At 45.7% G+C, this 14328-nt stretch overlaps 1 protein-coding gene across 2 annotated transcripts in view; it reads right to left on the reverse strand.

Annotated features, from left to right (window-relative positions):
* The window catches only part of CFAP65 (cilia and flagella associated protein 65), an 825303-nt gene that overhangs the window by 744472 nt on the left and 66503 nt on the right, over positions 1 to 14328 (reverse strand). For both annotated transcript variants that reach the window (XM_069616861.1, XM_069616860.1), the window contains exons 3-5: positions 13259 to 13446; positions 7786 to 7888; positions 7144 to 7310 (exon numbers count right to left, since the gene is read on the reverse strand). In XM_069616861.1, coding sequence (XP_069472962.1) covers positions 7144 to 7310; positions 7786 to 7888; positions 13259 to 13446 — 458 coding nt within the window. The remainder of the gene's footprint in view (positions 1 to 7143; positions 7311 to 7785; positions 7889 to 13258; positions 13447 to 14328) is intronic.

A 14328-nucleotide genomic window follows, 5' to 3' on the forward strand; every position in this document is an offset into this window, starting at 1 on the left:
AGAGCTCGATGCAGAGTTACTGGCCAAATATGATGATGTAAGTGCACAGTTGGCACAGAAAGAAAGACAGCGGTCAGAAAGTGAGAGATTGATCATGTAAAAATTGTTTTGGAAGGTGTCCAAAAAGATAAAGATATTGCATTGCCAGAGGCACACGCACTACGGAATGGGGGGCAGTCAACCAGCAAAAGAATTATAGGCAGTGGAAGATGAGATTTTTAGGCTTATGGGTGAGAATGATAAAAGAATCAAAACAGTTGATCACTGCAAAACGCAAATTGCTGAAATGCATGGGGAAATTGTCCAATTAAGGAAAGAAAATTCAGCATTTTACCATCACGCTCAGGGTCAGCAAGTGCAGTGCAGGGAGATAAGACGGCAAACTTCAGCTGTTAGGGGTGATAGGTATACAGAGCGGTTTATGCCTTGTGGACAGCAGGTTGTTTCCCTGGCTGAGGCTGAAAGCAGCCACAGTCTGGGAAATGGGCCACCTGTTGTTCACTTGGCAGGAGCAGGCCGCTCTCCAGTACTCGAGACTGAGTCTGCCTACTGTAAGGAAGGCATGGTATCAAACAGTAAGACCGACACAAGTGGCCACAGTTCAAGGGTGTTTATTGAACTTCAACTGGCTTTGTAAAACACCTATCTATTCCTAAATCTAAAGATGGGAGCAAGCTACGACCATCAAATAATAATAACGCAGTCCTAGTTGTGTCTTGTTAAAATAAAAGGGCCTATACTAATAAACCTATTGCCAATCCTCACTTCTAAATACAAATAGTGTGGGAAACAATATTATGCAAAAGAAAAGTGTTCAAGAAATAATATGTCAGGATATTCAAGCCATTGGCTTCCTTTCTCCATATTTTCAGCACAGGACTAGGCGGCACACTCAAGCTTAGCACAGTCTCTGTCTTCTCTAGCACGAGGATGCAGTTCAAATCTCAGTATCAAGGCCTTCTGTACTAAAGTCTCTTTGCCATTCAAAGTCTCTTCCTTCAGAGGGCCTGAAACGACAAACAAACATTCAAAAGTTATTTTCTGCTCTGGATTCTCATGTACAACTTCTCGGGTCATTTTCGATTCACCCCGGGTCCCCCTCTGCTGGGCTCGGGACCACTTTAACACAACATCTTCAATTGGTCTCCCTCTGCCGGGCTCGGACCAAATTCATGTATTTTTCCAAACGTTATCTATTTCATCAAAAAACAAAGACTTTCGACTGTGCGCCGGATTTTGCTTGGCCCGTCGCATGTCCACTTCGATTCAAATGTATTTGTTCACTTTCAAATGATCTCCCTCTGCCGGGCTTGGATGAAATATATATACTTTTGTTACTCCTCAGCTGGATACCTTACAGAGACCTTCGATTGAGCACCCACGCGGTGCCGGACCACTCTGTCAAAGGTATCATAGCTTGCTTTAAAGTTCAATCACTCATCAGCAGTTTAACTTCACTCAAGTCTCTTCTCACATGCGTTTTAACAATATATGTTCCAGTGCTCGCCATACAATGGTGCTGCTTGCAACCTTGGCTTCAACACCACCAGCTGTGTTGATTTCACTGATGCTGCTTTGTTCTTGGAGCCAAGGACAGTACCACGGTGGCTGCGGATTCTCCCCGCCTTGATTACTGACGCAGGAGGGCCCCGGGTATCTCCGACACACAATGCAGGATTCTTCAGCCCGTTTACCTGGTCTTATGTTTTACAATCTCCAGGACTCATGAAAGCAACGGTTCCTTGTTGAAAAAGTAAAGGGTACATCCCTCCTTGTGATCCCTTTCTGTTGCGCCGTCTCTTCTCTCGTTAAACTGCCGTTTTGGAACTGCTGTTTCCTCATGTGTTTTCCCTCACTCAGAGTGTGCTTTCGTGCTCCACCTTTTATCCATTTGGGGAAGTGTAATGGAAGTCAGGTGTGAGTGACTGTCGATAATTGCCTGACCTCGCCCGACCATGGTATTGGAACATGTTAGGTACACAGCTTGGGTGTTAGTCTGTTTTCCCTTAGAGGGCTGTCAGTGAGAAGGTGTTTGTGTTGTAAAAGGGGCCAGGTGGTAGAGTTACTAAATATCCTACCGGGTAGGATGGGGTAAATGTGCTACAAGGGAGGGGATACCGCTCTCACCATCGGGGTGTCACGGTACCACTCCCCAAAGACCCTCATCGAGGTGATCTTCCCGCACTGGTCCACCCCCAGCAACTGGATCCAAAAACGATGGCCATGTTCTGACCACCTGGATGACAGATCCCTGGGGACTAGTGGGTGAGACCCCTTCTGGTTTCTCACACTACCCAGATCCAAGCAAATGGGGGCAAAATGACCCATCGTACAATACATTGTGCAATGCACTAAAGATAATGAAGTCTATCAAGACTTTAATCAAACCCTTCAAAATGGATTCAGGCATATCCATTGAAGAACATATCAAGAGCATGACTGACATTTTCAGATGCTTGAAATCCCTAAGACACAATACGGTAGGTTCTTCCATCTCACTATGGATCCTGCTTCTGCTAGCTGGATTTGAGTTTTGAATGAGCAGAAAGAGCTGTCCTGGGAGGACTTTGAAAGGGAGATTAGTAAACAATTTGCTCCATATCATTCTATGCAAGAAGGTTGTATATAGCATGACCCAATTAAATGAGTCATCACGTCAATTCATGCAAAATTTTAAAAGAGCATTTTCATGTATTGATGTGATATGTGACCCTAATTCAATAGGAATGGTATGGTATTGTTTATTTATATAGCACCTATACACAGGCAAGTGTTTCAAAGCACTCAAGGAGGGTGGGAAAATGGGGAAAAAAATCAAACAGTCGCTCAGAGCCCTTGAAATTCGGAGACAATAATAGTCTGCACAGGCAGAGTACGTGTGTAGTTTGGGAGACAGCAAATAGGCCTGACGACGATTCTGCAGTTTCAACAGTGCAATTTAGGGGTGAAGACAACGGAGAACTGACAGACGATCATCAGGTGCGGTGCATACGGATCCTGCAAGTGCACAGAGGGTCACAGGGAGGGGGAGGATCAAGTGCACCCAGTCAGTTGAGACTGGGGTAAGTGCCGAGAGAGCCACTCTCTTGGGTTAATTTCTCAAGTGCATTGAGTGAAGGTGGGGTGTAGGGCCCGGAGGCAAGTGCGACAGGGGACATCCCGATGCCAAATCGGCCACTAAATTGTTGATAAGAGAAGTTTTTCCCCGATGGGGAGTGTGCAACTCTCTTAAAAGTGACAATGGCACATACTTCCTTAATGAGCTGATCAAGGAGATTCTAGCTCTTTTGGGAATAAAGCACACATTGTGTTCTATTTACCACCCTCAGGCCAACTAGATTGTAGGAAGGATGAATGGACTGCTTAAGACCAAGTTATCGAAGCTCTGTGCAACACTGAAAAGGAACTGGGTGCATTGTCTCCCTTTGGCCTTGTTCAGTTTGACGACTCAGCCCTGTAAGGACCACCAACTCTCCCCTCATGAAATAGCGATGAGGACACATATGCACACACCACTATCCCCTGTGTGTAGTGCTTCAGATGCTCACAGGGCTGCATTGATTCTGGGGGATGAATTCCATTCATACTTAACTCAGTTAACAAAGTGTATTAACACCATGCTCAACAGATTGCTCCATGACGGTCGTAAGAAACTGACAACTGTGCTGTACCAGAATCTGCTAGCTAACCACCACTGCAATTGTTTCCAAATGACAAAGTTTATGTGAAAAATGTTGATAGAAGGTGGATTGAACCCCTTTATAATGGGACGTACACAGTGGTGTATGCTACTTCCCTTGCTGTTAAAGTAAAAGAATTGTGGTATTGGGTGCATGTGTCTGATGTTAGGAAAGCACCCCCAACGTTGCCACCAACTTTAAGTATTTTATCTGAGTGTTTTTTAATTCAGGCGTATTGCCTTGTAACCTTGGTTTAGGCGATTACACCAAGAACTGCATTCTAGTGGTCATAGAGTGGTGTTTGTTTTTTCCCTTTTCTTTTCTGGCTAACATTTTTTGAGACAAACCCCTGGACTTTGTGTATATACAAATTAGTATATTTGTAATAGTTTTAAAAGTATGTGTGCAAAACGAAGTTGTACTACAATATTGTTATGTGCGGTTTTGTGTTTGGTTTATTTTTAAATATGTCTAGTGTAGTTATATGGGTAGGCCATATAAAGGGGAGGGTGGGTGTGTAGTACTTTAGAGAGATGTACACAGCCTACATGTTTTGCTAAATTGATTGAAGCCACAACACATGTACCGCAATTGTGTGGACTCAACTTGCTACCAACCTAATATGGCCAGAGTACACAGTGCACCCTAAACCCCCTCTTCACGCTTTCATCAACAGTGCATACACATCAGTAATGTCATGAGCGATGCTTCTGAGGTGGCAGAGTTATGGTCGCTTTAGGAACCATGACTGGTGACATTTTGGGGTTTGCAACTCTAACATCCCGGTAACCAAAGTTAGGGAGATCAAATGAACGGTTGGGTGTATTGTAACTAGAGGTATTTTCCTGATGAAGAGTCTTTTTTCTCAAAAGCATAGGCTGTGCAATAAGGGTGCTACAATATGATTCATAACATCAACTTGTTTTCCAATATTTGCAACAGTTATGAGGATATGCTCAAAGTTTTACCATCCATAACCTTTGTCTCTTCCTTACAAATGAAATGTAGTTGGACAACTGTGACCAGATTGACCAGTCCTGCAAGGAACTGGCCAACCCTGCTGCAGTCTCTACATCTCCTGCTCGCTCACAGCTCTCTGTATGGCTCTGGCCTCTCACTTCACCACTAAAACGCAGGACATCCTGTCCTCCATCTTCTCTTCCTCTCCCTTTCCCTCTCCCTCTCTGTACCCCCTTTTTGGTCAATTCTCCCGCTTTCTCTCTGACTTCACCTGACAGGGTTTCTAGACAAGTCTGATCTATGAAAGTGTTGTCCAAACAGGTGCTCCCCTGCTCCTCCAGAACTACCAAGGACCATATTGACACCCACAATCCAGCCTTGGCCAATGTGTGTAATCACTTGTTCGCCACTGGAACCTTCCCATCTCTCCTCAAGCACTCCTTTGTTCACCCCTCCTTAAGAAGCCGTCTGCCGATCCTACCTGTCCGAAAAACTATCGCTGATCGCTATCACCCCTTTCCTGGGCAAACTCCTGGAAATGCTGGCCATCTCCCAGCTTACTCTCCACACTGAATCTGTTGGTTATCTCCAAGACCATCAGTCTGACCTCAGAGCTGCCAGAGGCACAGAAACTGCTCTCCTGAACACCTGTAAGAACTGCTCTTTAACCTCGATTCCAGCATTGCTTCTGTCCTCAGCCTCCTGGATCTTTCCTCTGCCTTCGACACAGTCAACCAAGCCATCCTGATCAATCGACTGAGAACCTGGGTATCATGGATCAGGCTCTGGAACGGTTGACCTTCTTCCTCTGGGACTGCCCTTCCCAGGTCCAACTTGGTTCCTTTCTCTCTGCCACCTCTCTCTCCACCTGAGGCGTTCCCCAGGGCTCCATCCTCTCACGCTGGTTTTTCAACCTCTACTTGGCCCCTTTGGCCCACCTGATCTCTACCTTCTCCTTTAACTTTCAGTGTTATGCAGATGACACTCAGCTCTCCTTCAGGCTCCCCTAAACCTCCTCTCCTCCCTCGTTCATTCCAGACTGTCTATTCGCGATTCAGTAGTGATGCGCTCCAAGGATCTCTGCCTTAATCCCAGTAAGACAGAGAGCCTTCTCATTGGGACTCGTGCTTCTGCTTTCCCCTCTCTCACTCTGGCCGCCCCTCCTTGGGCCCTCTTCCTTCGCCTTCCTGTCAGGTAAAAAGCCTTGGTGTCATCTTCGACTCCACTCTCTCTTTCTCTCCTCACATCTCGGATATCACCAAGAAGTCCCACTACCAGCTGCACCTCCTCAAAGGTACTCTTCCCTTTTTTATCTTCCCCCAGAAGCTCAGTGTCTCCAAAGCCCTGGTTCTCTCTAGGCTGGACTACTGCAAAAGCCGCTTTCTCAATCTGGCTTCTGCTACTGTCCGCCTTCTGCAACTAATCCATAACAGGACTTCACTACTTGACCTTGGCCTCAAGCCCAAGGACCATATCTCTCCAGCCCTGAAATCTCTCCACTGGCTCCCAGTGGCTGCAAGGATCAAGACCCTTTGTATTGTCCACAAGGCCTTCTGGGGCTGGGTCCCGCACTACATCCAATGCTCTTGTCCTAAATACCTACCTCTAGAGCCCTTTGCTCAGCTACCTCCAACTCTCTAAGGGTCAGACTCTTCTCAAGGCAGAGAGCGGGGGGTAGATCTCTCTTCTCTGCAGGTGCCTCCCTCTGGAATGGCCTCCCTTCACCTCTCAAACTTGAGCCGGACCACCTGAAGTTCTGGAAGCAGCATAACACTTTCCTCTTCTCCTCTGCTTGCTCTCCCTCCCTCCCCTGCTGACCTACCCATCTGCCGCACCGACTGGTTGCTTTCTACCCTCACAGTCTCACTGGGTACCAGGCTCTCCCTTGATCGGTCACCCCTGCACTGCCTCCGGGCCTTGCACAAAAATTAGGGGCTGTAATCTGTAAACTCTACAGTCCCTTGCCTCCTTTGCACTTACCCAGAGCCGCACTGCCCTGTGCTGCACTTATTCAGAGCATTGCTGCCCTGCTGTTCCCATCCCTCCCCCTGGCCTTCTCCCCACCACACCCTTTCCCCTTGCACTTCTCTTTCTTGCACTTGCACGATCTGAATGACCCAAGGCCTAGTAAGATCGTTGTCTTGTCCTCCCTCTAAATGCTTATCATACCATATCATAACAACTTCATTGCACAGTTATAATGGAATTTAGACTAGCCTGACCAACAATGTATGGATTGCTAGAATAATTACGCATTTTGTGAACAAAGGCATTCTAATCTTTTGTTCAACTTCTGGTTAAAGAGAGCAAAATGCTGGAAATATGTTTTCTTAATACACCGTGTGTGTGCCGTGTCAATAGGGTTCTTCTTATTGCTCTTTTTGATTCAGAAGTAACTGAAGCCTAAAAAGTCCCGCAATCTGCAGTTCACACCATTTCCAATTAGCAGAGGGCCTTACACACCTGGCCCAGGATGGACCTCTATTGTCCACTGTCCACTCACCTCATGTTGCGCATCACAAAGGAGCTCTCCGATGAGCCTTCCACAGCACACATGGGCAGGTGCAGAGATTTAGGGATGAGGAGTGCATGGTGTGGCAGGGTGCCACGCAACAATACTGAAAAGGTCCCCTCAGAGGTTTCAAAGCGGATGCAGTCTTCATACTCTCTCTAGGAAGGAGGCAAACGCAGATAATATTCATAAAAGCCAAGCATGTACATTCTAGCTCAGAGGTGCAATGTCTAGCACAATTGCGATCATGCTGCCAGGTGCCCCGAGTTCAGCTTTGACTGGGTGTCCACTGGTTACCACAGAAATGGGAAAAAATATGCTTTTGCCCTTTTGCCATTAAAAGCCACATGTAATGATGAAGTGTCTGTAGTATGCTACCCAAAACATTGTGCATTTTATGACTAGGAGGGTCAAAAGCGGTCTTGTGCCCGCACTCACGTCTCCACTGTGCTTGCCAAGTTGCAACAAAGATAAATCTGGAAGCAGTGAAAAGCTAAATAATCTCAATATCTCATATTCAGGCGTGCTGCATGTTACACCACAGTTTCCACTCAACATCATGAAGCCCACTCCAGGGTTACCACCTTTCTCTTTTGCATCTTTGGACAGAGATGGAGCATTAATTATCCTTACCTTTTCCAAGGGATGGAACGTAACAGGAAGAGCAAAGGAGGTTCCAGGGCTCAAGATTATTGGTTGTGGAAAGAGTGTTCTGAAGAACGTTGTAGATGGTGAACTGTTCGATAAAAGAGATGAGAATATAAACGAAGCAGCAGGTTAGACATGAAGATACTTTAAAATGTGGGGCATTTGAGTTCCCCATTCTTTGACCTCACTACACTGTGCCACTATATTACTTTAAAAACCTAAGTTGTTCAAGCTAATGGTTGATGGGGATACGGACATGAATTAAGTGGTGTTTTGTAGTGCCTAAACAATTAAATAACTAACTTCTGGGGAGAGAGTGAGAGAGAGAGAGAAAGAGAGAGTGAGAGAGTGAGAGAGTGAGAGTGAGAGAGAGAGAGAGAGAGTGTGAGAGAGTGAGAGAGTGAGAGAGACTACCAGCTATAACTATTGCTATTGAAATCCAATAAGGAATGGCAGTGCTCTACTTTCTCACAACCATCAACAGTGGAACTGTACTCCAACCAGATTTAAAATTGTTGGCTTTTGTGGTTCAGATCAGGAGCACTGGGCATTGATATAGAACAGACACTTCGGGACCTGTGAAAAGACACCTATCACAGTAACAGCTAACCCCAGCCTATCTGGATGCTTACACAGGCAGCTACTCTGCCATCTACCTTCAAGCAAGACCAAGACACATCAATCCCCAGAACAAAGAGCAAGGCGAGCTCATATGGGCCTTACAAAGCCTTGCAGGAATTTGCGCTCCCTTCAAAGATGGCAGCTGATATAACAGAAGACCCGATACCCATCAGCAGCAGCATCGCCCTACAGCGGTACAGTGCTCCTTGGAGTGTTGCGCGCAGGATCGCCTGATTGGCTGCTGCCACAACTACAATTCCCAGCTGCAGATCTTTGCCGGCAGGTGACGCAGCCCCACACCAATGCCCGCGAGTAAGGCACCTGGCTGGCTGGGCCAGGAAGGCCCAACTTCTTACCAGGGCCTGACCTGCAGTTATGTGCCTCCACCCTCCCCACTACCACAGGCGATGCGCTTCGTTCCCAAACTACTATTTCCCCTACTAGATTCCTTCCACCCTTGGCTTTCTAAATGAAACCATGCTCATCCGTTACCCACAACACCCGAGCACCCATATGCGACATACTATGCCTACTGAACCCGGCCCCTTGCTCTAGCAGATCATGGCCCACCCAGTCACCTTGCCTAGGCCCCCCAAGGCTCAGCCACCACACCACATGTACACTGACCCCCCCCTTGCAGCTCCCTTCCTCCCACTACCATCATCATCATCATCAGAAACGCATATCTATGCCTACGCACCATCAATCCCAACTTTCCTAACTACGACACCACACCACCCCCAGAGCCCCTCTTACACCATCCAAGCACACACCGATCACAGCCTCAGCAACGCTCACATTAAACCCCTCCCTCCCTTACAATGCACCTTGATTAATGCCAGCTACATCTCGGCGCATGCTCCCGACATACACAACCTACTCGCCATGAACGATCTAGACATCCTTGCCATATCTGAAACCTGGCTTAACGCAGCAGTTAGTCCGGCCTTGACTATCGCCATCCCCAGGATATACTATCCTCTGCAGTGACAGAACTACCAGCAGAGGTGGCTCGGTAGCACAGATCCATAAAGAGACACTCCCCATTAGGGCATTCAAAATCAGCCATCCACTTAATTGCGACCTCCTGCCAGCTAAACTCTTTCTTTGCCCAACTGCCACCATCACCCGACACCTCATCCATCAACCCGCAGGTCTTACCCTCTTCTTCGAAGAGGATCACACCGTTGCTTGAAACCCAACTCTTCTTCTAGGCGATGTCAACCTAGGATTCAATGATACTTCAGATAAAGAAGCCATCTCCCTAGCCAATGCTCTAAACGTCCTTGCTTTCTCTCAGCGCATTCCAGCACCCTCTCACAACCTAGTACGTATGCTAGACTGGCTTGCAGACCTAAAATGTGGAATATCGACCCTATCCAACACACCTTGCCCTTGCTCAGACCATTGTATAATTTCCTTCTTCCTCCCTACGGCTAAACACCCCACTAGCGCCACTGTCGCCTTGCCCCCGCCTTTTCACGCTGCACCCTCAATCTCACAAAAGACTGCCTTCTCCCTATGCTTGCAGACTGCCGTCCTAGAATAGATTTTAGAACCAACCCCACCATTCTTGTGGACTACTGCAACAATATAGTTTCCCAAGCCGTAAACACACTTGCTCCTCTGAAACAGCATGAGGCCAAACCCACTACACACATACATGAGTGATTTACCCCGACCTTCAAGCCATTCGGCCTAGAAATGACCCGCCAAGGCAGGATGGCTGGAAGTCCCCTCCGACGCCAACAAATCATGCTACACCATCATTACTCAAGAGTACAGGCAGGACATACACTATGTCCACGTCTCCATCTACACACCAGAATTGATCATACAAATTCTGACACACGCAAGCTCTTCGCCATCCTGCGTGAGCTAGAGACTCCAACCACACAACCTGCCAAGACAATTCCTGGTGCGGCAAGTTACAAAACGCCCTTATGGTAAAATCACCTCACTACAGGATAAAACCCTTATAACAGGACACCGCCAACTCCATCTATGAGATTATCTAGGCTTGGATGGCATCCCATCTGCTCTGCCTAAATGATGAAAAAAACGGAAATCCTCCTTGTCGGCACCCAACCCTTACTCAACAAACTTGACTCTTCTACAGATCATTTGTGATAGATGGGATTATAATTCCGGTCTCCCTGGCAGTAAAAACACTGGGAATCTACCTTGACGCCACCCTTGACATACGGCGACAAGTAAGCACCATTGCCTCCTCCACCGCCTGCACTATGAAGCTCATAAACACTAGCAGACCCTTTCTCTCCATCACCAACCACCTCACTTTAGCTCGAGGTATCATAGGATCCAAGTTAAGACTACTGCAACACTTCTTCTGGCAGGCACCTCAGGAAGTAACATCAGCAAGCTGCAAGTTATCTAGAATAACGCCCTCCACGTTGCCCTCAGTCTTTCTAAACGTGACCATATCACAGCAGCCAGAAGAAAGGCTCACTGGCTCCAGATTCGGGCTCACTGGCTCCAGATTCGTAATTGCATCAAATTCAAAATTCTTTCCATCAATTACCTCTGCCATGTCAATTCAGCCCCGGTATACCCATCACAAAGATTTGAAAAATACAATTAGTCTAGGCTTACACGCTTTGCTAACTACCATTGCCTCACCGTTCCTAGATTAATACCCAGCAGAGCAGGAAGCTCCAGTTTCCCAGTCATGGCCACCACGCTATGGAACTCCTTGCTGCTCACCTTGCATTCTGAATCATCTTTCTGTGCCTTCAGAAAGCTTTTTAAAACTTGGCTCTTTGACTTATCAGACTTGTTTTACCAGCCCATCCTTATTTTTTTAATTTTTTTATTTGTGTTCGATTCCACCTTGAACCTTTACAAATGATACAGAATACAAATCATAAAAAATAATCAATCACATAGTAACAAACATAAAAACATGTTATTTACAACCATAATAACTCAATCTTTTGCTAAGCTGATTTTCCAACCTTATCTCTCCTCTACTCCTTACATGTTACTCCAATTATTTTGCAGAGTTTTAAAACTCGAACCACCGCTGAACTTACAGCGATGTCATACCCGGAGATTAACCTATCCCAGAAATATTCTGCAGAGATCCCTTCCTAGCACAACACAAATCTCCTAAATAACGCCAAGCGTACATTCTAGGATCCCTCACATTCCATCAGAAGATGCCTTAATGTTTGATTTGATGGAATTTCACAGATTCTACATAATTTTATCGCTGTCACCTTGATGGCGCATTGCCAGCACCTCACCGCAATGAACCAAGTTTAACCTTATCCTAAGGAAGTTATCTCTTACAGACTTATCTGGAAATATCATTAAATAATGAGAGAGACAGACAAGTTTTTGTTCTGCTGAGAGGAAAAGATTGTAGGAAGACGACTGTCTCACTTTCGATATGGTTTCGATCCAGTCATTAATTTCCAACTCGCACTTAACCTTTAGTGGGTTGGCTATAAGAGTCTCTACGTCCAGGTCTACCCTGACCAAGAACTCCTTCGCTCTTTTTTCAAGATTAGTCAGAATAGGCAAACTGGAATTCTCCATATGATATTTGATGTCCCCGTAAAGGGTAGTTCTCTGACCGGTGATAATCTCCCAGTAGAGCGAAATCAATTTCCAGTTTGCTATACATCCTAGAGATTTAAGGCCAAGTTCAAATCCAAGGCTCCAACTCGGAGTGCATATGGGAAGGCCTAAAGTCCTCTTCCATAATTAACCCTCCAAGGCACTCCAGTTTATGAGCCACAGCTGAGGCTTAGCCTCCAGGCTGTATAGACCACGGGCACCGCTTTTGCCAGATAGATATCAATGGCAAAATAGAAAACTTACAGTATTTGGAATTTAGCTTAAGCATCTGTTATCCGATCTGCATTATCTTTCATGCTACATCTGCTTCTTCTTTGTGGAGAGCGGGGGAGGCATAGATGTTATAACCCAGGTATTTCACTTCCTCAAACCTTTGAATAATTTCTCCTTCTAAGAACAAATTTGAGAAATGGATCTTATTTTGAGGACGTTTGAAGATCACAATTCTCGATTTGAGGGGATTTATGGAAAGTTTGTTCAATCCTGCATTTCCCCCAATGTGGACAGTAGTCGTTGGAGACCTATGGCTGTTCTATCTAACAGAACTATGTCATCTGCATAGGCCAGCCAATGGATCTTTTTCCCATTTAATTCTGGACTGGCCAATGCAGACGACTCCATGAAGACACCCATATAAGCCAAAAAAAAGATTAAAGAAGAGAGGGGCCGCAAGACAACCTTGCCTGACCTCCCCCCCCCCTCCACCCTGATAAGTTCTGAAAGGTGTCCATGCTCATCCAACCGAACCCTCAACTGAGTGTCTCTATGCAGTTCCACTAACATAGCCAATAATCATTATTCTGACCTTGCTCTTGTCCGTAACCGGCACCTAGGTGCCCATGGGTTTAGTGCGCTTTACAAATACAAAAAAAAAAAAATAGCCATTCAAGATGCCATATTTGAAGAACAGGCTCTTTCTCAAAGATTCAGTGCCATTTAACAATATGTGATAAGATAATTTCAGATATAAAACATTTAGTCTTAATGCGCACTGTGACGACACCGCTATGCTCTCTAAGAACCTGTCAAACAAGCATCTAGTGATAACTTGAACTGGAAGGGTGTGGGGGGGAGACATGTTACAATTGTTTTCTTTGTTAACCCATGTTTAATTATGCTCTGTAAAGTTGTAACACATGCATGAAACCTAATAAAATACGATTTTCAAAAAACATTTAGTCTTGAAGGTGTTATTTAAAATCTTTTGACAAACAAAGCGCCTCCTTTCAAATACCTGTATTTTAGCTTGTGTGGCTTCAACTGTAGGTTTTTCAAGGTGAGATGTTTGGTGATAACCTTTCCTGGCTCCCAGCTCTGCCACTGGATGGTCTCAGCCACTTCAAGTCCCAGGAAGATGTTCTTCTTCTCCCGCGATTTCCTCCTCATGGAGGTTTCTGGAGGCCTCACAGAGTGTAGCTGTCTCTGGAGTGAGACGAGATGGGAATAATAAAGAAAAATAGGCATGTTAATGCTATGGTGAGGACATGAAAAGCTAACTAGTGGGTGCAGATATTTTGTCTGTGTACAGGGGACACTGTTTCAACGTCACAAATCGCAATACTGACATTTTAAAAAGGTAGGTGTGTTTAAATGCTGCATAAATGGTTTGTGTCACAGTGAGGCCAATCCACTGTTATATGTGCTTCAGTAATAGATGTGGAAATGAGTGATTTAGTGACTACCTGCATAAGGCTAACTGGCTACGGAATTCACCATCTTGAGGTGCCAAGCATTGTCTGACCATACTGGGTATGGTCTGAAGCTATCAGACACAGAAATCCACCCCAACGTAGACGGCAGCAGGAGAATGTTTGGAAGGTGTATCGGTTAGGACTGTTCCTGAAGGTTATATGGTTGACCTCTCTTCTAAGCACTGGCACCATCTTGTTCCTCGAGGTGTGGTCCTGTCTGAGGATGGGGAATTTTCTAAGCCATTCTTTACACTTTAGCCTAGACAACAAAGAGAGCGAGTGGCACTTCACTACTTGCTTTCGTTTATTAACTGCACTGAGGTCTTAACATAGACAGATTTCTATATGTGAATTAGCACCACCTCACAGCCCTAGATCAAGCCAATATTCTGAATTCTCTGGGAATCGGTCAAAGATGATTTGCCCTGGTTTACAGTTAGGCTGAGTGCAAAAGCTAGGTGGAGGGCATCATTGACTGAATCCTTGATGCAGGAAGGGGTTGTGGACCATATTAGCCAATTGTCCAGGTAAACGTAAACATGAATTCCTTGGAGGTATTTATGGGACATTATGGAGTCTATATCTTGGTGAACACCTTTGGGACAATTTCAGG

The sequence above is a fragment of the Ambystoma mexicanum genome, chromosome 9 (assembly GCF_040938575.1).
Source record: "Ambystoma mexicanum isolate Mex_15411 chromosome 9, UKY_AmexF1_1, whole genome shotgun sequence".
Classification (NCBI taxonomy): domain Eukaryota; kingdom Metazoa; phylum Chordata; class Amphibia; order Caudata; family Ambystomatidae; genus Ambystoma; species Ambystoma mexicanum.